The sequence below is a fragment of the Tympanuchus pallidicinctus genome, unplaced genomic scaffold, assembly GCF_026119805.1.
Source record: "Tympanuchus pallidicinctus isolate F22 unplaced genomic scaffold, pur_lepc_1.0 scaffold3, whole genome shotgun sequence".
NCBI classification, from domain to species: Eukaryota; Metazoa; Chordata; class Aves; order Galliformes; family Phasianidae; genus Tympanuchus; species Tympanuchus pallidicinctus.
Genome location: NW_026294747.1, coordinates 2,726,197 through 2,744,600, shown reverse-complemented (window position 1 = coordinate 2,744,600; position 18,404 = coordinate 2,726,197). Strand labels below are relative to the sequence as shown.

The following is an 18,404-nucleotide window of genomic DNA, read 5'->3' as shown; positions in this document are numbered from 1 at the left end:
CAGTATAATTATAATTATATATATTTATTTATAATTATAATAATTGTCCAACAAATCAACTGAAAAAAAAGTTCTGGATGAAAAAATACCTTCAGAAATCACTGAGCAAGTTTTCTACCTCGCCGTAGGGTGGAAATTATGGAATAACTTGTTATACAAAGAATCTCACAAGGACTAGTACAAAATTACCATAAACCTTAACTGGAATTACTATAGCAAATGAAAAAAAACCAGCTAGATACACACATGCATTAAATTTTGGTTCTAAATTTTGGTTAAAATGTATTTTCACCTGTGCATTTTGATAGAGCTCTTTAAGGGTGAGCTTCTGATAAGCTTACCCTGGCTTTTGGCATACCTTTTACACAAGTCTGAAGAAAAAACATTCAGCAGTTTCAGTAGCTTGCTGGAGACAGCAGCACCAGTTCCACTGTGGCCCAAGTGAAACCCAAGGAGCTCCACACTTGTGCAAGCATTCCCCAAAAGCAATGCACTGCACCCCAATTTAGAGAGGAGCAACAGTGTACAGCACGGCAGAAGCTGTGGCTTGAGCTAAAACTGACTCCTAAGTCTGTGGGTGTGCGGAAGTGCCAGGTGAGGTTGGTCACAGCAAATGAGGCTGATTAACACCATCTGGCCTCCCCCCAGCCAGGCATCCTCTCACCTCTCACAGCTCCAGGTGTGCCAGGCAGAGAGGTGCTCCAAAGGCATTTCAGTGCCAGGGGACACTCTGGGGCTGGGAGAGGTGCTCCCCACTAGGAAGGGGATGTGGGAGCTGTGGTGCAGTTCAGGCTTCTCATGAGGGGTGTTCTGAGGAGGACACGGGATGCGCAGGGTGCCCTGAACAAATCTGCAGGCTGGGCAGATGGGAGGGGATGGCTCCCAGCTGCAGGTAACGAGCCCCTGGAGCTACTGAGCACACAGCAGAGGCCAGGCCACCCAGAGGGGTCACAGGGTCAGTGCCCCAAGATACAGCTTTTGTCAGAGAATTAGGCTTAATCAGTCACCCTAAGATGCTAATTTAAAACATTATCATACACCTTTGCTTCCTGCTTCAGATATACTTCCAGATAAACCCTCACGGATTTCAGATGCACTTGATTTAGGCTTTTTTATTTGCTATTGCTGGGTAACAAAGAACACTGATGTCCTTCCCTCATTACCTCTGAGAAACTGGTCTAGAGGGAGGCATCCCTGCCTATAGCAGGGGGGTTGGAACTAGATGATTTCACAGGTCCCTCCCAACCCAAATCATTCTGATTACATTTCAGGAATGCTTACTGAGAACATTTTCCTCTGACAACCCGATTTTTACTGTTGTTGGTTTTGGCTTATTAGTTTGTATTTTAAGCTGCATTTTAGCTCAGCAACATTTTTTATCCAATGCTTTCATAGGGAGATTGTCTCTGAGAAACTGAATGAGTTTGAGGAAATATTCATGTTTAGCAAGAGCTAAACAAACAACTGATGATGACCAAGACAGTAAAGCATCACACCCTTTCTAAAGGGCTATGACCCTTAACAAAGGTTACATTTTGGATAATCAGTTGCTCTTACTTTTATTTACAGCCCTGTTCAATTCAGTGACATCTTGCCATGGCAGCAGTTGATGTGGATTAACACCCTCTGAGAAACTGGCAACAGAGAAGATCAAGAATGTTCTGATGTTTCAGAGTTTAAATTAATAAATAAAAATAAGGCTCCGTTATTGCAAAATGAAGTAACACTTCGGAAACCCCAAAGAGTGCATCTCACCCAAGTGAAACTTATTCATGCTAATAGTAAGAATGTTATCAATTCCCTCAATTCCCAATGGAGATAATTTAAAAAAAAAAAAAAAAAAATTCACACACAAATAAATGCTGCATGTCTTTGCTTTTCAAACATTAAAGCACAGTATGTTCATTAAATAACATCTGTTCTTATTATAACCCATTATAATAACTTTTACCAAAAACATTCTCCATGTTTTTTAATTATTAGCAGATGAAATGTGCTTAGAAATATTTCTTCAAGCATGTAATTGCTGTGATACTGACTAATTAATTATTGTGACTAGTTCCATTCTTAACAAAGGCAGCACAGGCAACTAAAGGAGTCTGTTGCCACACACATACATGCTTCAGCATATGTTGCATAGCCACATGGAAATCCCACTGAATTCTACATGAGCTGGAATCCGAGCTGCTTCAACTTCCTTGAAAAGCTTCCTTTAAAGCTGACTAAAACCACATCCACATTTTGTTTTCTGAATATTCATTTCATTTTCTACTGTCACTTGTTTGCCTTTTTATCTCTGCATTAGAGTGGGATATTCTGGGCTGATAAGGACTCAGAATTACCATTCTGAACAGTTGTCTGTCCAGATGGAATCACCACGAAGAAAACGGGTTTGCTTCAGCCTAGGATCATCTGGAAAAAATGTTCCTGATTTGGACTGCAGGTTGCTGTACAAGCAGTAAATCATGCACAGTGGATTGGAAGCCAAGCAAAAAGGCCATTTAACACGTACAGCTGGGCCTCTTCTGTTTTGAACAGCAGTGCTTTTGGAAGAGAGATGTGAGCCTGAAGACAAGACTAAAGAGTAAAAGAAAGAGAGGAGAGAATAGCCACAGCCCCAGTGAATGGGAAGGCATGAACTCAAAGGCTTGCTGATACGACATGGATAGAGAAAGGATGGTTTTGCACATACTTCTTGATTCTCCAATTTCTTTTCTGTGCATCTTTTGCACTTTGACAGTTGCATGCCCTGAAATTCAGACTTTGCCAGATAATACCCTGGAGGATCCAGATCTCCTGGGGAACTCCTGGGAGCGTGACAAAGAGCTAATTTCAGAGGGAAGAAATTTAAGTTGATGAGTACATACTTCAGGAAGGAAGTCCAGTTAGAAGGCATAATCCTTAGCATCAGACCCCAGAGAGCATAGTTTGAGCTACAGTTGATACCTTCCTAGGGCAAACTGGTCTCAGTAATAAACAGCACCCAAAGACTGGATATAGATCTGCAACTGAGTATACATCCACAGAGTTTCCAACAGACACTGACAAACTGCAGTACAGGTTTGGTTCTTGAGGATGACCAGTCATATTTCAGCTTAAATGACAAACGCCTCTATGTAGCCGTTCCAGATAAGGGAAAGAAAACTCACTTATTTTTCTTCTCAGGCATCACCAAAACAGCTGTTCAGTGAATTCTGGTCTATACGTATACAAGCCCAAAATTTTGATTTCTCTTGCAGAATTTTTTGTGCATCACTGAAGAAGGTCACAGAAGACCAAAAACAACACAGGTCTTGCATTCTAGCCTGAGTTTTCAGATAGAGGATTTATCACAAGCTACACTTCCAACAGTAAATACACATGACATTTAGTTGCTGAAGTGATGTAAATATAGGACCCAATAGAGTCATTTTTATGAAGTGGAACTACACTTTAGAATGCACAGCAACAGTGAAATTCATTTAACTAAATAGAAAAGAACCATCTAAAGCTGACAAGGGATGTGAAAAAAGGTTGATACAAAACATTTCAAAGATTCTTTACTAGGTATCCCTGAGGACTGGAAACTATCCGACCAAAGAGCATTACCATTCTACCTAAGAGATTCTCCATGTAAGACATTGAAGTTACCCTGCTGAGACATCACTGTCCATTAGAATCATTTTGATATTCTTGCCTAGTTTCCCCCACTATGCTATTTCACCCTCCATACTTGCTCATTAAGTCCGAATACTTGTTTATCAAAAACACGTCATGCCAACAACAGATCTGGAGTTCAAATTTGGACAATGAATATGATCAAGGAAAAAAAACTCATTGAATTCTCTCTCCTGGTGCGAGCTCATTTACGTGTATTTACATAATGTTGCTTTGAAAGCCAGTGAAGTGATACTGTTTTTGAACCTCAATGGATTTTCTGTATAAAATCTAGCAATTATTCTTAACAGGTAAACCAAACACCCAGTAAGAAAGACAATCTAAGCTCAAACAGTATGAGAAAACTTCCCATGTCCTCATAAAGGTCTTTTTTTTTTTTTTTTTTTTTAATTTTTAAATGCATTTTTGGTAGCAGAAGCATCTCATTAATAACCCGTTCAAAGACTTATTTTATTCTTATATTAAAAATAAGAGAGTTTTCTTGCAATTTCACAGCTGTTGAGCTTCAAGTTATTCAGAGCTTCATGTCACAGCTCATCACCCCTCTAGAACCTGTGGCATCAGGCATGGATTTAAATTTACTATCTTTGATGCGAGTAATGACCCCGCAGTAAATGAGCAGAATTCATATGATTTTATCCCACACAGAAACACCTTTTGAAAGACAGGATTTCAATTCTGGACATCTGAACACGATCTGTAATCAACCATTAGCACTCCACACAAAACAATGAAACCTAAAATCTTTTCCAAGAGAATCTTGTAATACTTCAGGCAAAGGTCACCAATACTTCAGAAAAAGCCACTCCATTTGAATTAATTGTGAATGCAAATTAAATCCAGTATATGTTTCAAAAGCATAGGCCATATTACGGTCAAGAAAAATAATATGACCTAAATGTCTGATGAAATTTCAAAAGCAAGGAATTCCCAAAACTTCACTAAATGCAATTCAGAGAAAGCAATAGTGTTTACCTCTGCCAGAGTGTGCGACTCAATGCAACAAGCACCAAGCTAATCTCAGCCATTATTTGGAGACATTCCTACCAATCCTGGCAAATAGCTTCATTACAAGTGAAGAACTGCGATCTAATCCAAGCTGAGGATTTATTCTGGAACCAGCATGTTTAAAACCTCAACTACTAGGAGTATTTTACAAACTGTTTTCACTCTTACAATATTCTTAATTGCATCTAACAAGAGCAAGCAAAACAAAATTGTCTGGAGATACAACACTTGGATCTTCCTACTGCCACTAGAAAACACAAACGAAACTTCAGTATGAAAAAGAACCTGCCTTCTTGTCCTTGTTATACCTGCATCTATCCTCTTACAAATAAATTTGGAGATGTCACTTTAGTTTTCCTAAACTGAGCGAGTCTTTCCGGGCTAAATCTACACAGAAATGAACTCTGGTTCCCCCACTTTCATTTCTTACTTTCCTTTTTAGATGAGTTTTCTACGTGAAAAATTCCGGGACAGTAACTCTTTAAATTTTTATTTTGGATAGTAACTGAAACCATCTGGGACATCCAGGACTTGAACAATAGTTACTACAGTTCCGTGAGCTACCTCTAGAATACTTGTCTTATGGACGCTCCATCCAGCTCACGTTCAACTCACACTGCCATCCATACGCGTCCAATGTCAACACTGGAAAGTCACTTCACTGTCCTTTCATTTATCTTTTCATCAAAGAAGGGATATAATTATCTACAGTGGAGTCCTAATCTTCGCTGGGGTGATAAGAATCAATTATTAACCCTGTGCCAGATTCAGATTTAAAAAACATAAAGAGGAAAAATAAATGCGCAGAGACAGAAGTAGGTTGGTTTTAATGTGCATTTGCATCCCCAAATCCCACCTCCTTAAGGATAATGTCCACGTTAACCATGTTTCAGTGTTTTATGTACTATCCTTTGAGATTTTAGAATCACTCAAGATCGAAACTAGTAAAAGCTTTCCTACTCATGCATTATATAGCCTTAAATGCACTAAGAGGACTTGGATTTGATTGCTTTGTTTGGAATTAGTTTCACCATTTGGAAGCACTCAATGCTGCTTCGAGAAAATCCTTCTAATGGTGAATTAGATGGTAATCAGATTTCTCAAGCAGTACGGGAATAACTTGCATTTCCTACTGACAACATAGATCATGCAATGCACACATAGGAAGCTGACATATTCAAGATAGAAGTTAATCATCTTAAAGCTTTCTGCTGCATACCCATGCAACGTGTGGACTTTTTCCACCCTGAATACAACTATTCAGACATTGAACATCTCTCCTCCACAGTAATTGCTGCTTTTTTTGTAAGACTGCCAATCACCTTTGTATCAGTTTTTCAGTTAGGCTGACTTTCGCCTTTAGAAGGCCAAAGATGTCAGAGCTATTTTATTATATGTCAGCTTTCAAAAGGAGACATTACTTGCATGTAAACGTTCACAAGTAAGCTGTGCGATAAGCCAGCAAAATTATACTCAATATAATATCTTACTGATGGAAAAGAATTAATCTTGTATTCAAAATCATTACAGAGAACCTGAAATACTTTTTTGAGGAAGCCAAGCACTCAGAAGGCCTTGCAATCATCTTTGTAACTAAAAAGGAAAAAAAAAGCCTGAAAAGGAATCCACACCTGTGCTTCTAAGATGATTGTTATTCAAAAGCACTGAATAAAAAAAGCTGGACATCACATCAGAACAGCTACTTTAAACATAATTGCTAAAATGAGTGTCTTCATTATGAGACTTAGTAATTGATATGCATCATAATCATCCAATTAAATTCATGATTTACTGTCATTTTCATAGAATCCTTAGAGTTGGAAGAGGCCTCTGAGGGCCCTCTAGTCCAACTCCCTTGCAGTCAACAAGGACACCACAGCTACATCAGGTTGCCTTGCCAGTGGCCTGGGAGTCAGACTGTAGAGTTCCCCACATGCACCAATGCCATTTTCAGTCCTTTCTTCCTCTTCCTTTTCTCCTTCTTATCCTTTTTTGAAATTCAGTAGCTCTGATTCTATTTTTCCCCTGTATACTGCCATCAGCTACAACATACAAAGCCAACTCTCTCTAGCACCTTTACACTCTACAGGAGTTTCCACGTAGTGGGCAGACAGAAGTTCATAAAATTGCTGTTTCAAGCTCATTGCAAGTTGGAAGCCTGGGCAGAGCACACAAAGCTCAGGCTGCCCTGCCCAGACCTCACCAGGCTTGAGTCCTGTGCTGCACTAACTCTCCCCACCTCTGCCAAGCGCTGACCATGTGAGCATCTCACCAGAGCATCAGGCTTGACTTACTCTTTCCTTCCCACTGCTCCAAATCAATTCCAAAACACTTAACATTTCCACTTTGATCAGCTCCTAAACTATTTCGGCACTGCATTTGCCGTTTGCTCCGTCTCTCTTGCTGTAACAATTTTCTGCTCTTGTCCCTCCAGTAAGTCATCTGCTGCCTGCTCCTCTGTCCTAGGAAGTCTGTGGCATTTCCTAGTCCATGGATTCCATTTTTTATTCCTTTAGTATCTTACCTACCAATCATGAAATCTCTTCCTCACACCATATCTGCTGCTTGCACTGTTCACATCTTTGGCCCATTCCTGTTGTCTGGCTCCTCACTTTAGACATTTGTTCTTCTGCTTCTCTTGTACTTGCAGTTCCGCAGGTTTTTTTTGTTTGTTTGTTTTAAACTGACTCCCACGGTCATAAGCTCCTTCCAAAATTGCCTCTTCAGATGCACCCCCACTTATCACCTGCAAAGGATTTTATTTTGAGTGAACTGACTAAATGCATCAACCCTTTTCTTCACCTCCACCTCCCCTCCGTTCCTTTCTTCTTTCCATTTTTTCTTCCAGCATACCATACAAACACATTTCTCATCTGCTCTCCTCTCTAATCCTTCCACTTACCAGTGATATAAATTCTTGCTTTGGATTTCTCTTCCACCCACTCTCACTTTGTCTTTAGGAAGAAAATATTTCTTCTGTCTGTACAACACAACACAGCGCCTGGCCAGCTATCAAAATTTCTCAAAGCTATTAGCTCTGTTTAGAAGAAAAATCTTTATTTTCTCTGAGACAACGAAGAGATGGATTTGATGATTTTTAAACCAACTAGAGTATTACATAAAGCTATGACAAACTAGGGTAGTTTGCTACCTAAATTTCTCTGAAATGTTTAACGTGCACTTGTGCAATTAGAACACCCACGTAATGCTAAAAGAAATAATTAATAACAACCTAATTTCCTTCTAAATGACTAGATTATATAAAGGAATGTTTTTGGGGGATTTCTGAAGAGTCTGCTCTTTATAGTGTCTCAATAAAAGAATCTGTTATGTTTTGTTAATGCCAAAAGATTTATGTATTAAGATTTTGTATTGATTTGTAATGTGTGGAAAATTACCATCTTCAAAAATGTGCCACCAACACTTATCTTAAAATCTACCTTAAAGTAAACTTGTGATTTAAAAAGCTAGCAAATGCATTTGATGTGAAAAACAGTGGGACTGCTGGCTGAGTTCTAATGACCTGAGCCATTTCAAGATCATCAATAAGCTCAAGGTTGCTTCAGCAACTCATCTATGACAAGACCAGAACTACATCACAGCAAGGCAGCCACAACTATTTCTGTCTCCCAGACAGACCCTAAATCACTTTAAAGGTCTAGTCTGTCTCCTCCGGATCTAATTGCTACAGAACCAGTAAATTTCAACATATATCAAAACTCAAATATTCCTCTCATTGTTACTTATTAGTTTCACAAACATCCAAGATGGAAAAGCTTTGCAGATCATCAGTTCTAAAGCTCTTTCTTACCCTCCCTCCCCCCTCCAAAACCTTGATTTACACAATAAAGAGCTACCATGATTTAATAAATAAATAAATCGTTGATTCAAAAACAGCTTCACCTAAATAGAAATCCAGCTGCCATCCAGGAAGAGAAAATTAAAATATATGGTATGGAAATGGCATTACGTGGTTCACACAATAACAGGAATATTTCAGAACACAGTGAAACAGTAAACACTCTATAGCTCCAGTGCAATACTTCTTATGCATACATTATTATTATTTATTCCTTGAAAAGTACAAGTGCTCACAACATCCCCAAAACAGCTCACATTAAGAAAACCTCATGTTTTTAAACCTTACAATCAGGAAGGTGTAGCACCCAATAGGTAATAGAGGGACTTGGGTGGGTCAGTACTTGATTATAACATCACATCATTTGATGTTAGCTCCTATTTTTCTCATGCATTGTCTTGCCTACTTAGACATTCAAGCACTGTCAGTATCTTCAGAGAATACCTGGCCCAGGAGAAATTTACCTGGGGTCTGTAGATCTATTTGATGTAAGCACCTAGCTCTCACTCCTCCCAGGGCATAGTTTCCCTGGGAAACTATGATGAAAAAGACTTGATGCAGCATCTGTACTAAAAGCTGTGAAATTCTCTTACAAACGGTGCTGGCATCACATGCACCTGAGCATGCAAGCACTGACAAGACTGTCCAGTCTGATCCTGCACTAGCACAGCTTTGTGCTGTTCTGGTGCCCTGCATGCTGTGATAAACAGGAACAGAAGGTCATCCGTATGGCATTACAATATTTTCTAATATAATCACATATAAAAGCTTTAACTTGCCTAAAAAGTTAAGATAACTCAAAAACTCAATTTCTGTTGCCGTGTTTTCAACTACAAAGGATACTTCTGTAATAAGTGTTAATATTCTTTCTAAAGCAGCAGAAGAAAATCAGGGGAAAAATAAAAAAAAAAAAAGAGGGCAAAGCCACAATACACAAGCTCACATAGACCTGAAGCAAGAAATGTTGGCCGACTTCCATTGAGTCATCTGAAAACATTCACTGTGCCCTACGCGGTGTGTTGTGCACTGACAATTTCAGAAAGTTTTCAAGATCTACTTCTTAATATCATACATCAAGCTGTTATAAAAATTAAGTTCATCAGTGGTTACTATTTTTCATTGAAATGTACACTTCGAATACAGGAAAAAATTGTCACACATGGACTCGCTTACTCATGATCTTAATTCAGCTAATTAGTTTAAGTGGCAGACACCATCACTTTTCCTATGTCACATTATACTCAGGATGAAATCCACAGCACTTCGCCTTTCTCCTACCCCTTAAGTTATCTGTGAAATGCTTCATCACGTTGAGTTAAAGACATGTTTTGTATCTCTAGCAAAGACTACCATGTGCTGACCTTGAGGATAAATAAAAGCTTGTACCTCCTGCAGTGTTGTTGTAGGCACAAACATCATTGAGGCCACCTGGCTTAGCAGCTGAAAATGAGACTGAAACCAAAAGGGCCCTTCCAGCCACTGGACTGCACTTGGCTGCTGCCAGCTTGACACAGGCTATCCTGTTTGACACACTGTACTTTAAGCACAAGCGTTGTGCACAGAAGTCAGAATTTGTTTTTTAACTTGATATTACACAAATATTAGTGACTCAGTTTGCGATATGAATACATTGTCTGGCCCACCACTCAAGGATAGTTTCAAACACTTAAGAAATAGAAGCGTGCAACTAAATAGAATATCAGCAAACTTCAGAAACAGAGGTAAAACCGCAATCAAAAGCGTTTGCTTCTGAAAAGCAGAGCCAAGAAGAAAAGCCATGAAAGGCATTTCATTCATCCTTAGCCACTGTACGCCTTTTTAGGTGTGATGTAGGTGAGAGCAGGCAAACTGCAGTAAGACATTGCACTGGTCTACATCTGAGAAAAGCATGACAGCTTAAAGGCTGTTCTCCAGTAACATAAAAATCAAAGTTTCTCTCTGATTGGTAAAAACAAGAAGAAATTACAAGTAAGCTGCAGCATTTAAATGAGTGCTTACATCTGTGTGATAGAATTGGAGGCCTAAGCAGAGCTGGAGGAATGGACATGACAGGAACTTGCTTTTGTTGCAGAGGCAATATTCTGTTGCTATGATCTACTCCTTTCTGTGCTAAATGCAAGGTCTGTGTGTACTTACAATCTTATAGAGAAGTATCAACCACCTGCATAATCACTTATATAAAAAAAACACATCTGAATATGTCTTTCAGACAAAGGATCAGGCACACAGGCTGTGTCCTAACTGGAATCCAAATTCAATTTTACCAAAGCAAGTCCATCTTCACTATAGCAAAGCAGCCATCACAGGTTACTTAAAGTTTTCATGCAGAGCTGAGGATTGGGAAATACATAGAAAGGAATTCAGATGACCTGGGATTCAAAACATCCAGTCTAGTCCCAAGAAATATCCACATATCATAGTCCCAAGTCAGGTTACTTTGATTTCAGAAAGCTGAAATATAACCACACTGCTCTTTTAAATTACTTGATCTGCTGAGCAAATATGATACTGCCTGTCACTACTTTGGAACTTCTCACTAGAGATTGCTGTATTGAGTATTTCAGAGTATTTTCTAAAATTCCATAGAATCATAGAATTTCTCAGGTTGGAAAAGACCTTCAAGATCATCAAGTCCAACACAACCTAACCATACTGCTGGAACTAACAATCCTCTGCTAAATCACCTCCCTGAGCACCACATCCAAACATTATTTCTATTAATGACCTATTCAGCAAAGTAAGTCCAGTTTTCTCGTCAGTTTTTGCATCCTACTGCCTAAGCTAATTATTTTAAAGCATGCCATAGATGTGCTCTGAACATGAAACTTTAATCAAATAAAAGCTATAATCAGGTGGCAACCGGTGTTATAAAATATGCCCAGTGGTAAGGAATACGCACAAAAGGATCTTTCTCTTGTTTTCCAATTTACCACGTTCAGCTTGCATGAAAGACCTATAAGCTTCTTGCTGCCTTTCTAAGATTAATGTTAGTTTAAGGAAGATCAATGATTCTTTAGCCATCAGCAAAGGGAAAAAATCTTTCATTTTTATATCCCACTTGCCAGTTTGTCACAGGTAAAAGTGAGTATGCATTTGGGTCTGATAGGCTCATAAATAAAACTAATAGTGACTAGAGCAATACAGTTGGAAATGCTAAAAATGTTTTATTTTTATTTCTGCTGCTTTCCTCATTCTAACCTCCCAAGTACCTCCAAAGGATCTATAAATTTCAAGCACAAGATGTGCAAGACCTCCTGTAAGAAGATGTCTTTCAGTTGTCATCCCTCAACACAGATTAACCTGGTATGCAGCTCTCTAAAATCTTTCCAAGGATTTCAGCAAAGCTAATATGTTTTTTCCATAACTTGTCTTTGAAGAGAACAATATACTTGGTTTCCATGGCTATTCCTAATGTAAAAATGCACACTTTTTTCACTCATTACAAAATGGTATTATACAACCTATGGATTTACTTTTAGTTAGTATTTCACACTAATTACACCCAAAGTATTGTACATTTTTTAAAACATTGAATGTTTCACGTTGTCTGATGATAGAAAACAGTTTCCAGCCGAAATGTAAAAGACTAAAATCATTTATTCATAAAAGCAATCACCAAAGAAAAGACAACGTGAAACCCAAGAGAAGAAAGGAAGTAACATTTTGTAAAAAGAAAGATATGTGGATAATGTCTAATGACAAACATGTCATTCATTGACAACTGTGCTGAACAAAACAGTTTTTCAGACAAGGAAGATGGAGGCTAGGGAATAGATCTCTATTTGGTGGGAGAGGAGGAAAACAACAAAGACAAGGCAGGCATTGATATCGTTTGTATGATTAATCACTCCTTTTAAAATGCACACGCACTTCCAACGATACATATTTTAGCTTTTTTGCAGCAAGTATTTTTCCCCCAAAAAGCACAAAAGGAAAAGATTGATCTTCTACAAACTAATCAAATAACAAAATTGTGGCAAAAGTGACATTAGAAAACAACAACAACACAAAGTTATATCTCAATTCCAGAGAAACTGATAGCAACATCAATTAAATGATTTTACACTTTAGCAAGTCTGTAGTTCTGCATTTGTAAATCTTCTGTATCTATCTTACTCAATTATAATGACAGAATCAATTCTAATCCAGTATAATTTTTTCCTAAGCTTCAATCATTTGTTCCACAATTGCTATATATCACAGGATGCAGACTGATGTAATGTTGGAGTACAATGCAGCTGAATAATTTCCTTTCAGTTTCTTTCACAGAATAAGTACCATATACTTCATATACACAGCCATGTGATTTAACTATTTATTTCTTTCAAGAAAGCTCAAGGGGTAAGTTATTAAATACGCCTGCAAACGCCCAAGAAAACATGAAAGGACATTTCATAAGGTCTAAAGACAATGCTTATAAAATCACAAGGGCACAAAAACGACACAGGAAAGATACTGCTCAGATGAACTGTTGATGAAAACAAGGGTTTGAGAAACATGGCCGTTAGTTTACTAGTGAACCTGAAGAAATGCTAATAAATCCACAAAAGAAAAGCAGATACCAAATCAAATGGGGCTTTGCAAGTTTGAAAAATGTCCACATAATTAAAACAAGTAGGGCAGAATTAGATATCAGCAGAGTATATTTGATACATTAATAAATGAGTCAACATTTGCCAACATCATCTACGATATCTAGATGGCTGTAAGCGAGCATCATTCTTTTTAAATACATTTGACTGAGAAATTCTCAGTTAGTGAGACTAAAACCCGCAAAAGCTGAACAGCATCCTACAGAAATTCTAGCACCACTTCAGAAAACCAAATGGCAGAAGGTGGCAGTTACCTTGGACTGCTGAAGAAGAGAACATGGGATGAATTCAGCAGCCTGGGAAGCTCTTAAAGGTATAGTTTAAAGCAAATAAACAAGAACCGGACAAGTCAAAGAAAAAGGAAAAACAGACCCACTGACATGGAAAAGGGTGATTACCACGGTGTGGATGCATTTAAGCCCTAGAGTACCTGCTAAGCATATGCTTACCCCAAGCCTCAGTTGCACGCCTCTGTTACGGTTCAAAGGGCAGTCTGAAGCTATTTCTCTTTGCTGTTAGTTCTACAGAGCTCAAACAGAAGGAAATAGTGGCTGACCTGAAAACAAAGGTCTTTAACACTTTAGTTTTATTGCCTTTCTTGCTCACATATTAAGCCCTCAATTTTCAAAGCCTTGACAGTTTCACATGCAAACAGAAAGCTAACTGAAATCTAGCTAATTTATTATACATACTTCTATAATAGGATTTTTTGAACTCTGGTAAATACTCTGCTTTCACATTAACGAAATAGGTAAAACTAAAACAAAAGAATAAAAAAACATTACAACAGAGTCGTTTACAACAGAACTACTTCACTGTGCCTTGTTATTTCTTGCATCACGCATTACTGCATGATGAACTAAAAATAATGTGCAAATAGAAAATGTCTTTTTTAAAAAATATTACTATACGTGCAATACCTCTCTACTACAGTGATTTTCCAAAAAAGCTATAGGAGATGGTTTAGAAAGAGGCTATATATATTTTTTACTGTTTCCCTGCATCAAAGTACTGTGCTTGCTCCAGCAATGAGGAAGGCAGACAGGAGTTGTTCAGAAGACAGCTTACATTCTTCTTGAATTCTGGCCCAAAAGATGTGCAAATATTACAAGAGCAAGGTTTAAGTATATTGGTGATGGGTGGATTTAAATGACTGGGACATGTAATTCCTAAACCAAACACTAAATCTCAAAAGCATAGGATTTTGATAAGGACTCATAGGAAATTCTTTTTCTGCTGGCATTTAATAGATTTCTCATAATTTTCAGTCAAGAAAATGTTTCACTCCTCAGATAAATTAATGTATAGTTAATCACATGATGTATGCTTTGTATTTTTAGTGTTTGGATGGCACATTAGATGCTAAGAAACACCTCATGGGCATATCATAGTCTGTCTGCTTTAAACAAGATGAGTAACTGGTTGGGGTTTTTTAATTATTACTGTTAAGAACTCCTTTCCAGTCCATAAGCAATACGCTTAGCAGAACTTACATTTCAAGACCACAAAGAACACATTTGATGGAAGAGCTGCATAATCAAGGAGTAGTGGGAAAAAGAAATTTAAGAATAATGTAAACCAAATTAGAATTTAGAAGAGAAGCGTTATTCAATTTGGAAATAAAACTCAAAGAAGGCAAAAAGAACAAACGTATCTTTAGTAATAGAGCCAAGAAAATTCCCAAAGGAATATGGAAGCGTGGCTTAATGGGAGTCCTACATTGAGCACACTACTCCAGGTTACATCCTCTACTGACTGACAATTTGTGGCCATCCATACTTAGACAAAAAGAAAGACCTCCACGATAAACAGTAGGGTAACGAAAATTGTCAAAGATGCACAGCTTGAAGTAATTTTTGAAAAAGTCTACTCTGAAATCTTAAAAATACAAAACTCTTATGTTAAATAGAAAGCTTGGTACAAAAGAAAATTTGTCATTTAATCAAAAGAATTGACTGACAGAATAAGACAAGAGTTACAAAGCTCACATCATTTACTTTTAAAAACCTTAGTATCCAATTGCTTAATGCAAAGCTTCCACTTTCAAACAACAGATTTACACAGCTGGACATCAAGAGCAAAATGCTGCTAGATTTCATACCAAAAGAAATACTCAGTGTTAGACGTAGGAAATTGTTTTCCTGATTTACACAATCATCTGAGATGGCACATTAAGACTAACTTGATACTTTTAAGGGTTTTAAGCAAAAGCTATGAAGAGAAAGGACCCACAGTCTCAAAGTTGAGATTATTTTGTTTAGAGTACTCAGGAAACTAAGATTTAAGAGCTCAACTTCTTACTCAGAACAGGAAGCAGCAGCCTCTTGTACTACAGCATCCAACTCTCAGTAAGTTACACTAGCCCCATCTTACTGTAAGTTTTGTGGGATAAAGGAACTCACCATGGTCCCATCCCTCATTTTGTTCTGAAATTTCACCTACAGGAATGCCTTGTTTGAAATGAAACAACATCATCTATTCAAAAGAAAAATTTATTTTCAGCTCCAGAGTAGCGAGAAGAAGAATTTGCTGACCAGAGCCTGGTACAACTGCAATTACCTATTTACTTGTGAAAAATCCCTACTATGATTGCTAAATATTACATAAGAGTGCCAGAATACTTCTTTAGAAATCTGGGGGCATAAATGTATCGTCCTGAGCACCATAAGATAGATGCATTTAAAATCTAAACATTAATATAGATTCCTAACAGCTCCCACAATAAAATTGGTTGTACAGTAATGTATTTTGAAGCACAATGCCTTCACGCCAGACTCACTGCCAGACATTCAGCTCAGCCAGAACCCAGAATACATCACTTGCTTCAAGCACCTTCAGAATCCCTCAGCACTGTGCCACTCTCCCCAGCAAAATCACTCCTTGCTTTCAGAGCAGAGCACAGCAGATGGGGTGCATCTCCCACAGCACAGCAGTTGGGTGCTGCATATGAGGGTTAGCCCGAGAGTGCCAGGTTTGCTGCAGCTCCTAGTCTCACGCTGGCAGCGCTGGCAGCGTCAGCCCACTGCAGCACCGTGCCTCTGCATTAGCAATTATCTCAGCTACAGCATCACAGATAAAGCTGTATCGTTGCACGATCAATTTCACCACCAGGCACTGACGTATTCACAAATGGTTTTGAAAGATAACCTGTAGAATGTGGATTCAGAACTATATATTAGAGGAAAGAGTCGAAGGATATAGTAATATATCTTAGATTTCTGTTGACTATTGGAATGCTACACAGATATTTTAAGTCTTATTTTAGCTATGTAACATTTTCTATGTACCTTTTCAAAGCATCCACACACACAGACACCTATATGAAAGCTGTTCAAGCATATGTTACATTCTTTCAAAAAAGGAAAAGAACAAAACCATTAGCAACATTTCTTATTAGATTTTTAAATTATTAATTTTTTTTAACTTCCACTAAGACATCGGGGTCCTCCATTTATAAGATAAATTGATTTATTATACATCTTTGATCTTCTGTGTACGTACATGCAGTGGTCACTGACTGAACCCAAAAGATGCAAGGCAGTGTATATATTCTGGAAAACCAGAACTGAAAATGTAAGTTAACATCCAGAGAAGAAGTTTCTTCCAAACTGAGAAGATATGAGGCTACAGAAAACACGGAAGTATTCAATGTCTAACTCGTGCAGCAAATTTATCATCAGGTCATCATTCTGCAAACACTACTGTCATATACTGAAACCAATCAATTTAAAAGATGACTGCCAGTTCAGGCCAAATATAAGTTCTCATTACTGCACAAATTGTTTTTTTTTCCTAAGCAATTCCCCTTTGTTACAACATCACCGGAGAGAAAGTGGTACTCGTTTGAAAGAAAATAAGATACAAAAAAGACATGATGTATCTCAGTAACATTACATGAAGAGAGTAGATACAAAGCTTATAGATCTTTCAATATACCACATTCTCTCATGTATTTCACACTGAAGTTCTTATGCAATAAAGACCTTGTTCCCAAGCCTCTGCACAACGACGTATATGTGTCTGGCCAAAGATCTACCTGGCTTGGCACTACACCTCAGCAGAGGCTAAAAAAAGGCCCAAGCAGTGCTATAGGAATAGGAAAAGCTTACACTGTGTTTATTCCTCTAAATAACTCCCCAAACCACAGGGCACTGGAGCAGCGTCTTTGAATTCAGCAATCTTTCTAGATTATTATGTATTAATATACATAATTAACAAATTAAGATGCTTTGAGGATTGTTTTGTTTGTTTGTTTGTTTTTTAAGAAATAAAAACAAATGGTAAGCCCCTTTGTTTAGTCTTGATGCTTCTCAGCGCATCTGGTTTAAACTGAAGTTTGTCATCTCTCAGAACACAGGCCAGTCTAACTGAAAAATACCTGTATAATCCACTTTTTCATTCAGGAATTTTAAATAAAATTGGTAAGAATCAGAAAAGCTTAGGATGCAGACACAAAAATTTGCTCTATGCATATACTGAAGTCCCTCTCTACCACCATAGGACATAACAGGCACGCGCCCAGGTTAAGAACAACCTTGCAGTACTCAGTGCAGCAATGCTTCAGGACATGTTCCTTCAGTGAAGAAGGAAATGCAGCTGTGCTCCCTTTGCCACAGTCCACTTCTGCCTCATTCAAGACTTTTGTCCATTTTACCCCCAAGGTAGGGGAAAACAAAGAAATCTAGCTGGACAGGTATTCAGAACGATAGCAGAGAAATCTAAGAAGGTAATGGTAGAATCTTTTGAGTGCAAGAGAGCAGGATGCATATTTGCATGTGCATACATAGACAAAGGAATGAGCAAACAGTCAAAATCAAGCTAAAATAATCAGCCATGTGAACAATAAACAGGAGAGAACTGCAGAAAGACTGCAGAAATTAAGTGTAGATTATTCTTTGCAATAGATCATACAGAGCATTAAGTTTCCTAGGTTCAATTTAAAACAACGCTTATTAATAATGCATCATTTAATTTAACAACGTCTTTTAACAAGAAAAGAAAATTTGAAGAGATTTATTTCATGCATAAGGAAAATGCTGAGATTGTTTATAGCAAGCTGCTGCAGCTATTAATATACTCCCTGAAAGGTTACAGATTCTGTCTTTTAAGCAAAAATATCAGTGACATTTGGATCTGTTTGTTTAAGACTGCAGACTGACAGAATGGGGACATAAGAAAACGCACAGAGAATAGATGCAGTGAAGGTATACGCATCTACTTGCTATACTCATATTTAAAATATACTTCTTGACACGAATATTTTCTCTATCTTTTCAAATTCGTCTTCT

At 37.9% G+C, this 18,404-nt stretch overlaps 2 protein-coding genes across 4 annotated transcripts in view; both read right to left on the bottom strand.

The window, feature by feature from the left end:
* The window catches only part of SPON1 (spondin 1), a 361,499-nt gene that overhangs the window by 205,456 nt on the left and 137,639 nt on the right, over nt 1–18,404 (bottom strand). The window contains exon 1 of one of the 3 annotated variants that reach the window (XM_052695644.1): nt 359–527. The exons of the other annotated variants lie outside the window; for them this stretch is intronic. Within the exon in view, the coding sequence (XP_052551604.1) occupies nt 359–386 (28 nt within the window). The 5' untranslated portion in view covers nt 387–527. Of the gene's footprint in view, nt 1–358; nt 528–18,404 lie in introns of those variants that run through there. 3 annotated transcript variants of the gene reach the window in all.
* The window catches only part of KIAA1549L (KIAA1549 like), a 299,878-nt gene continuing 287,248 nt past the window's right edge, over nt 5,775–18,404 (bottom strand). The window contains exon 21 of the transcript XR_008209514.1: nt 5,775–5,784. The gene's annotated coding sequence lies outside the window, so the exon portion shown is untranslated. The remainder of the gene's footprint in view (nt 5,785–18,404) is intronic.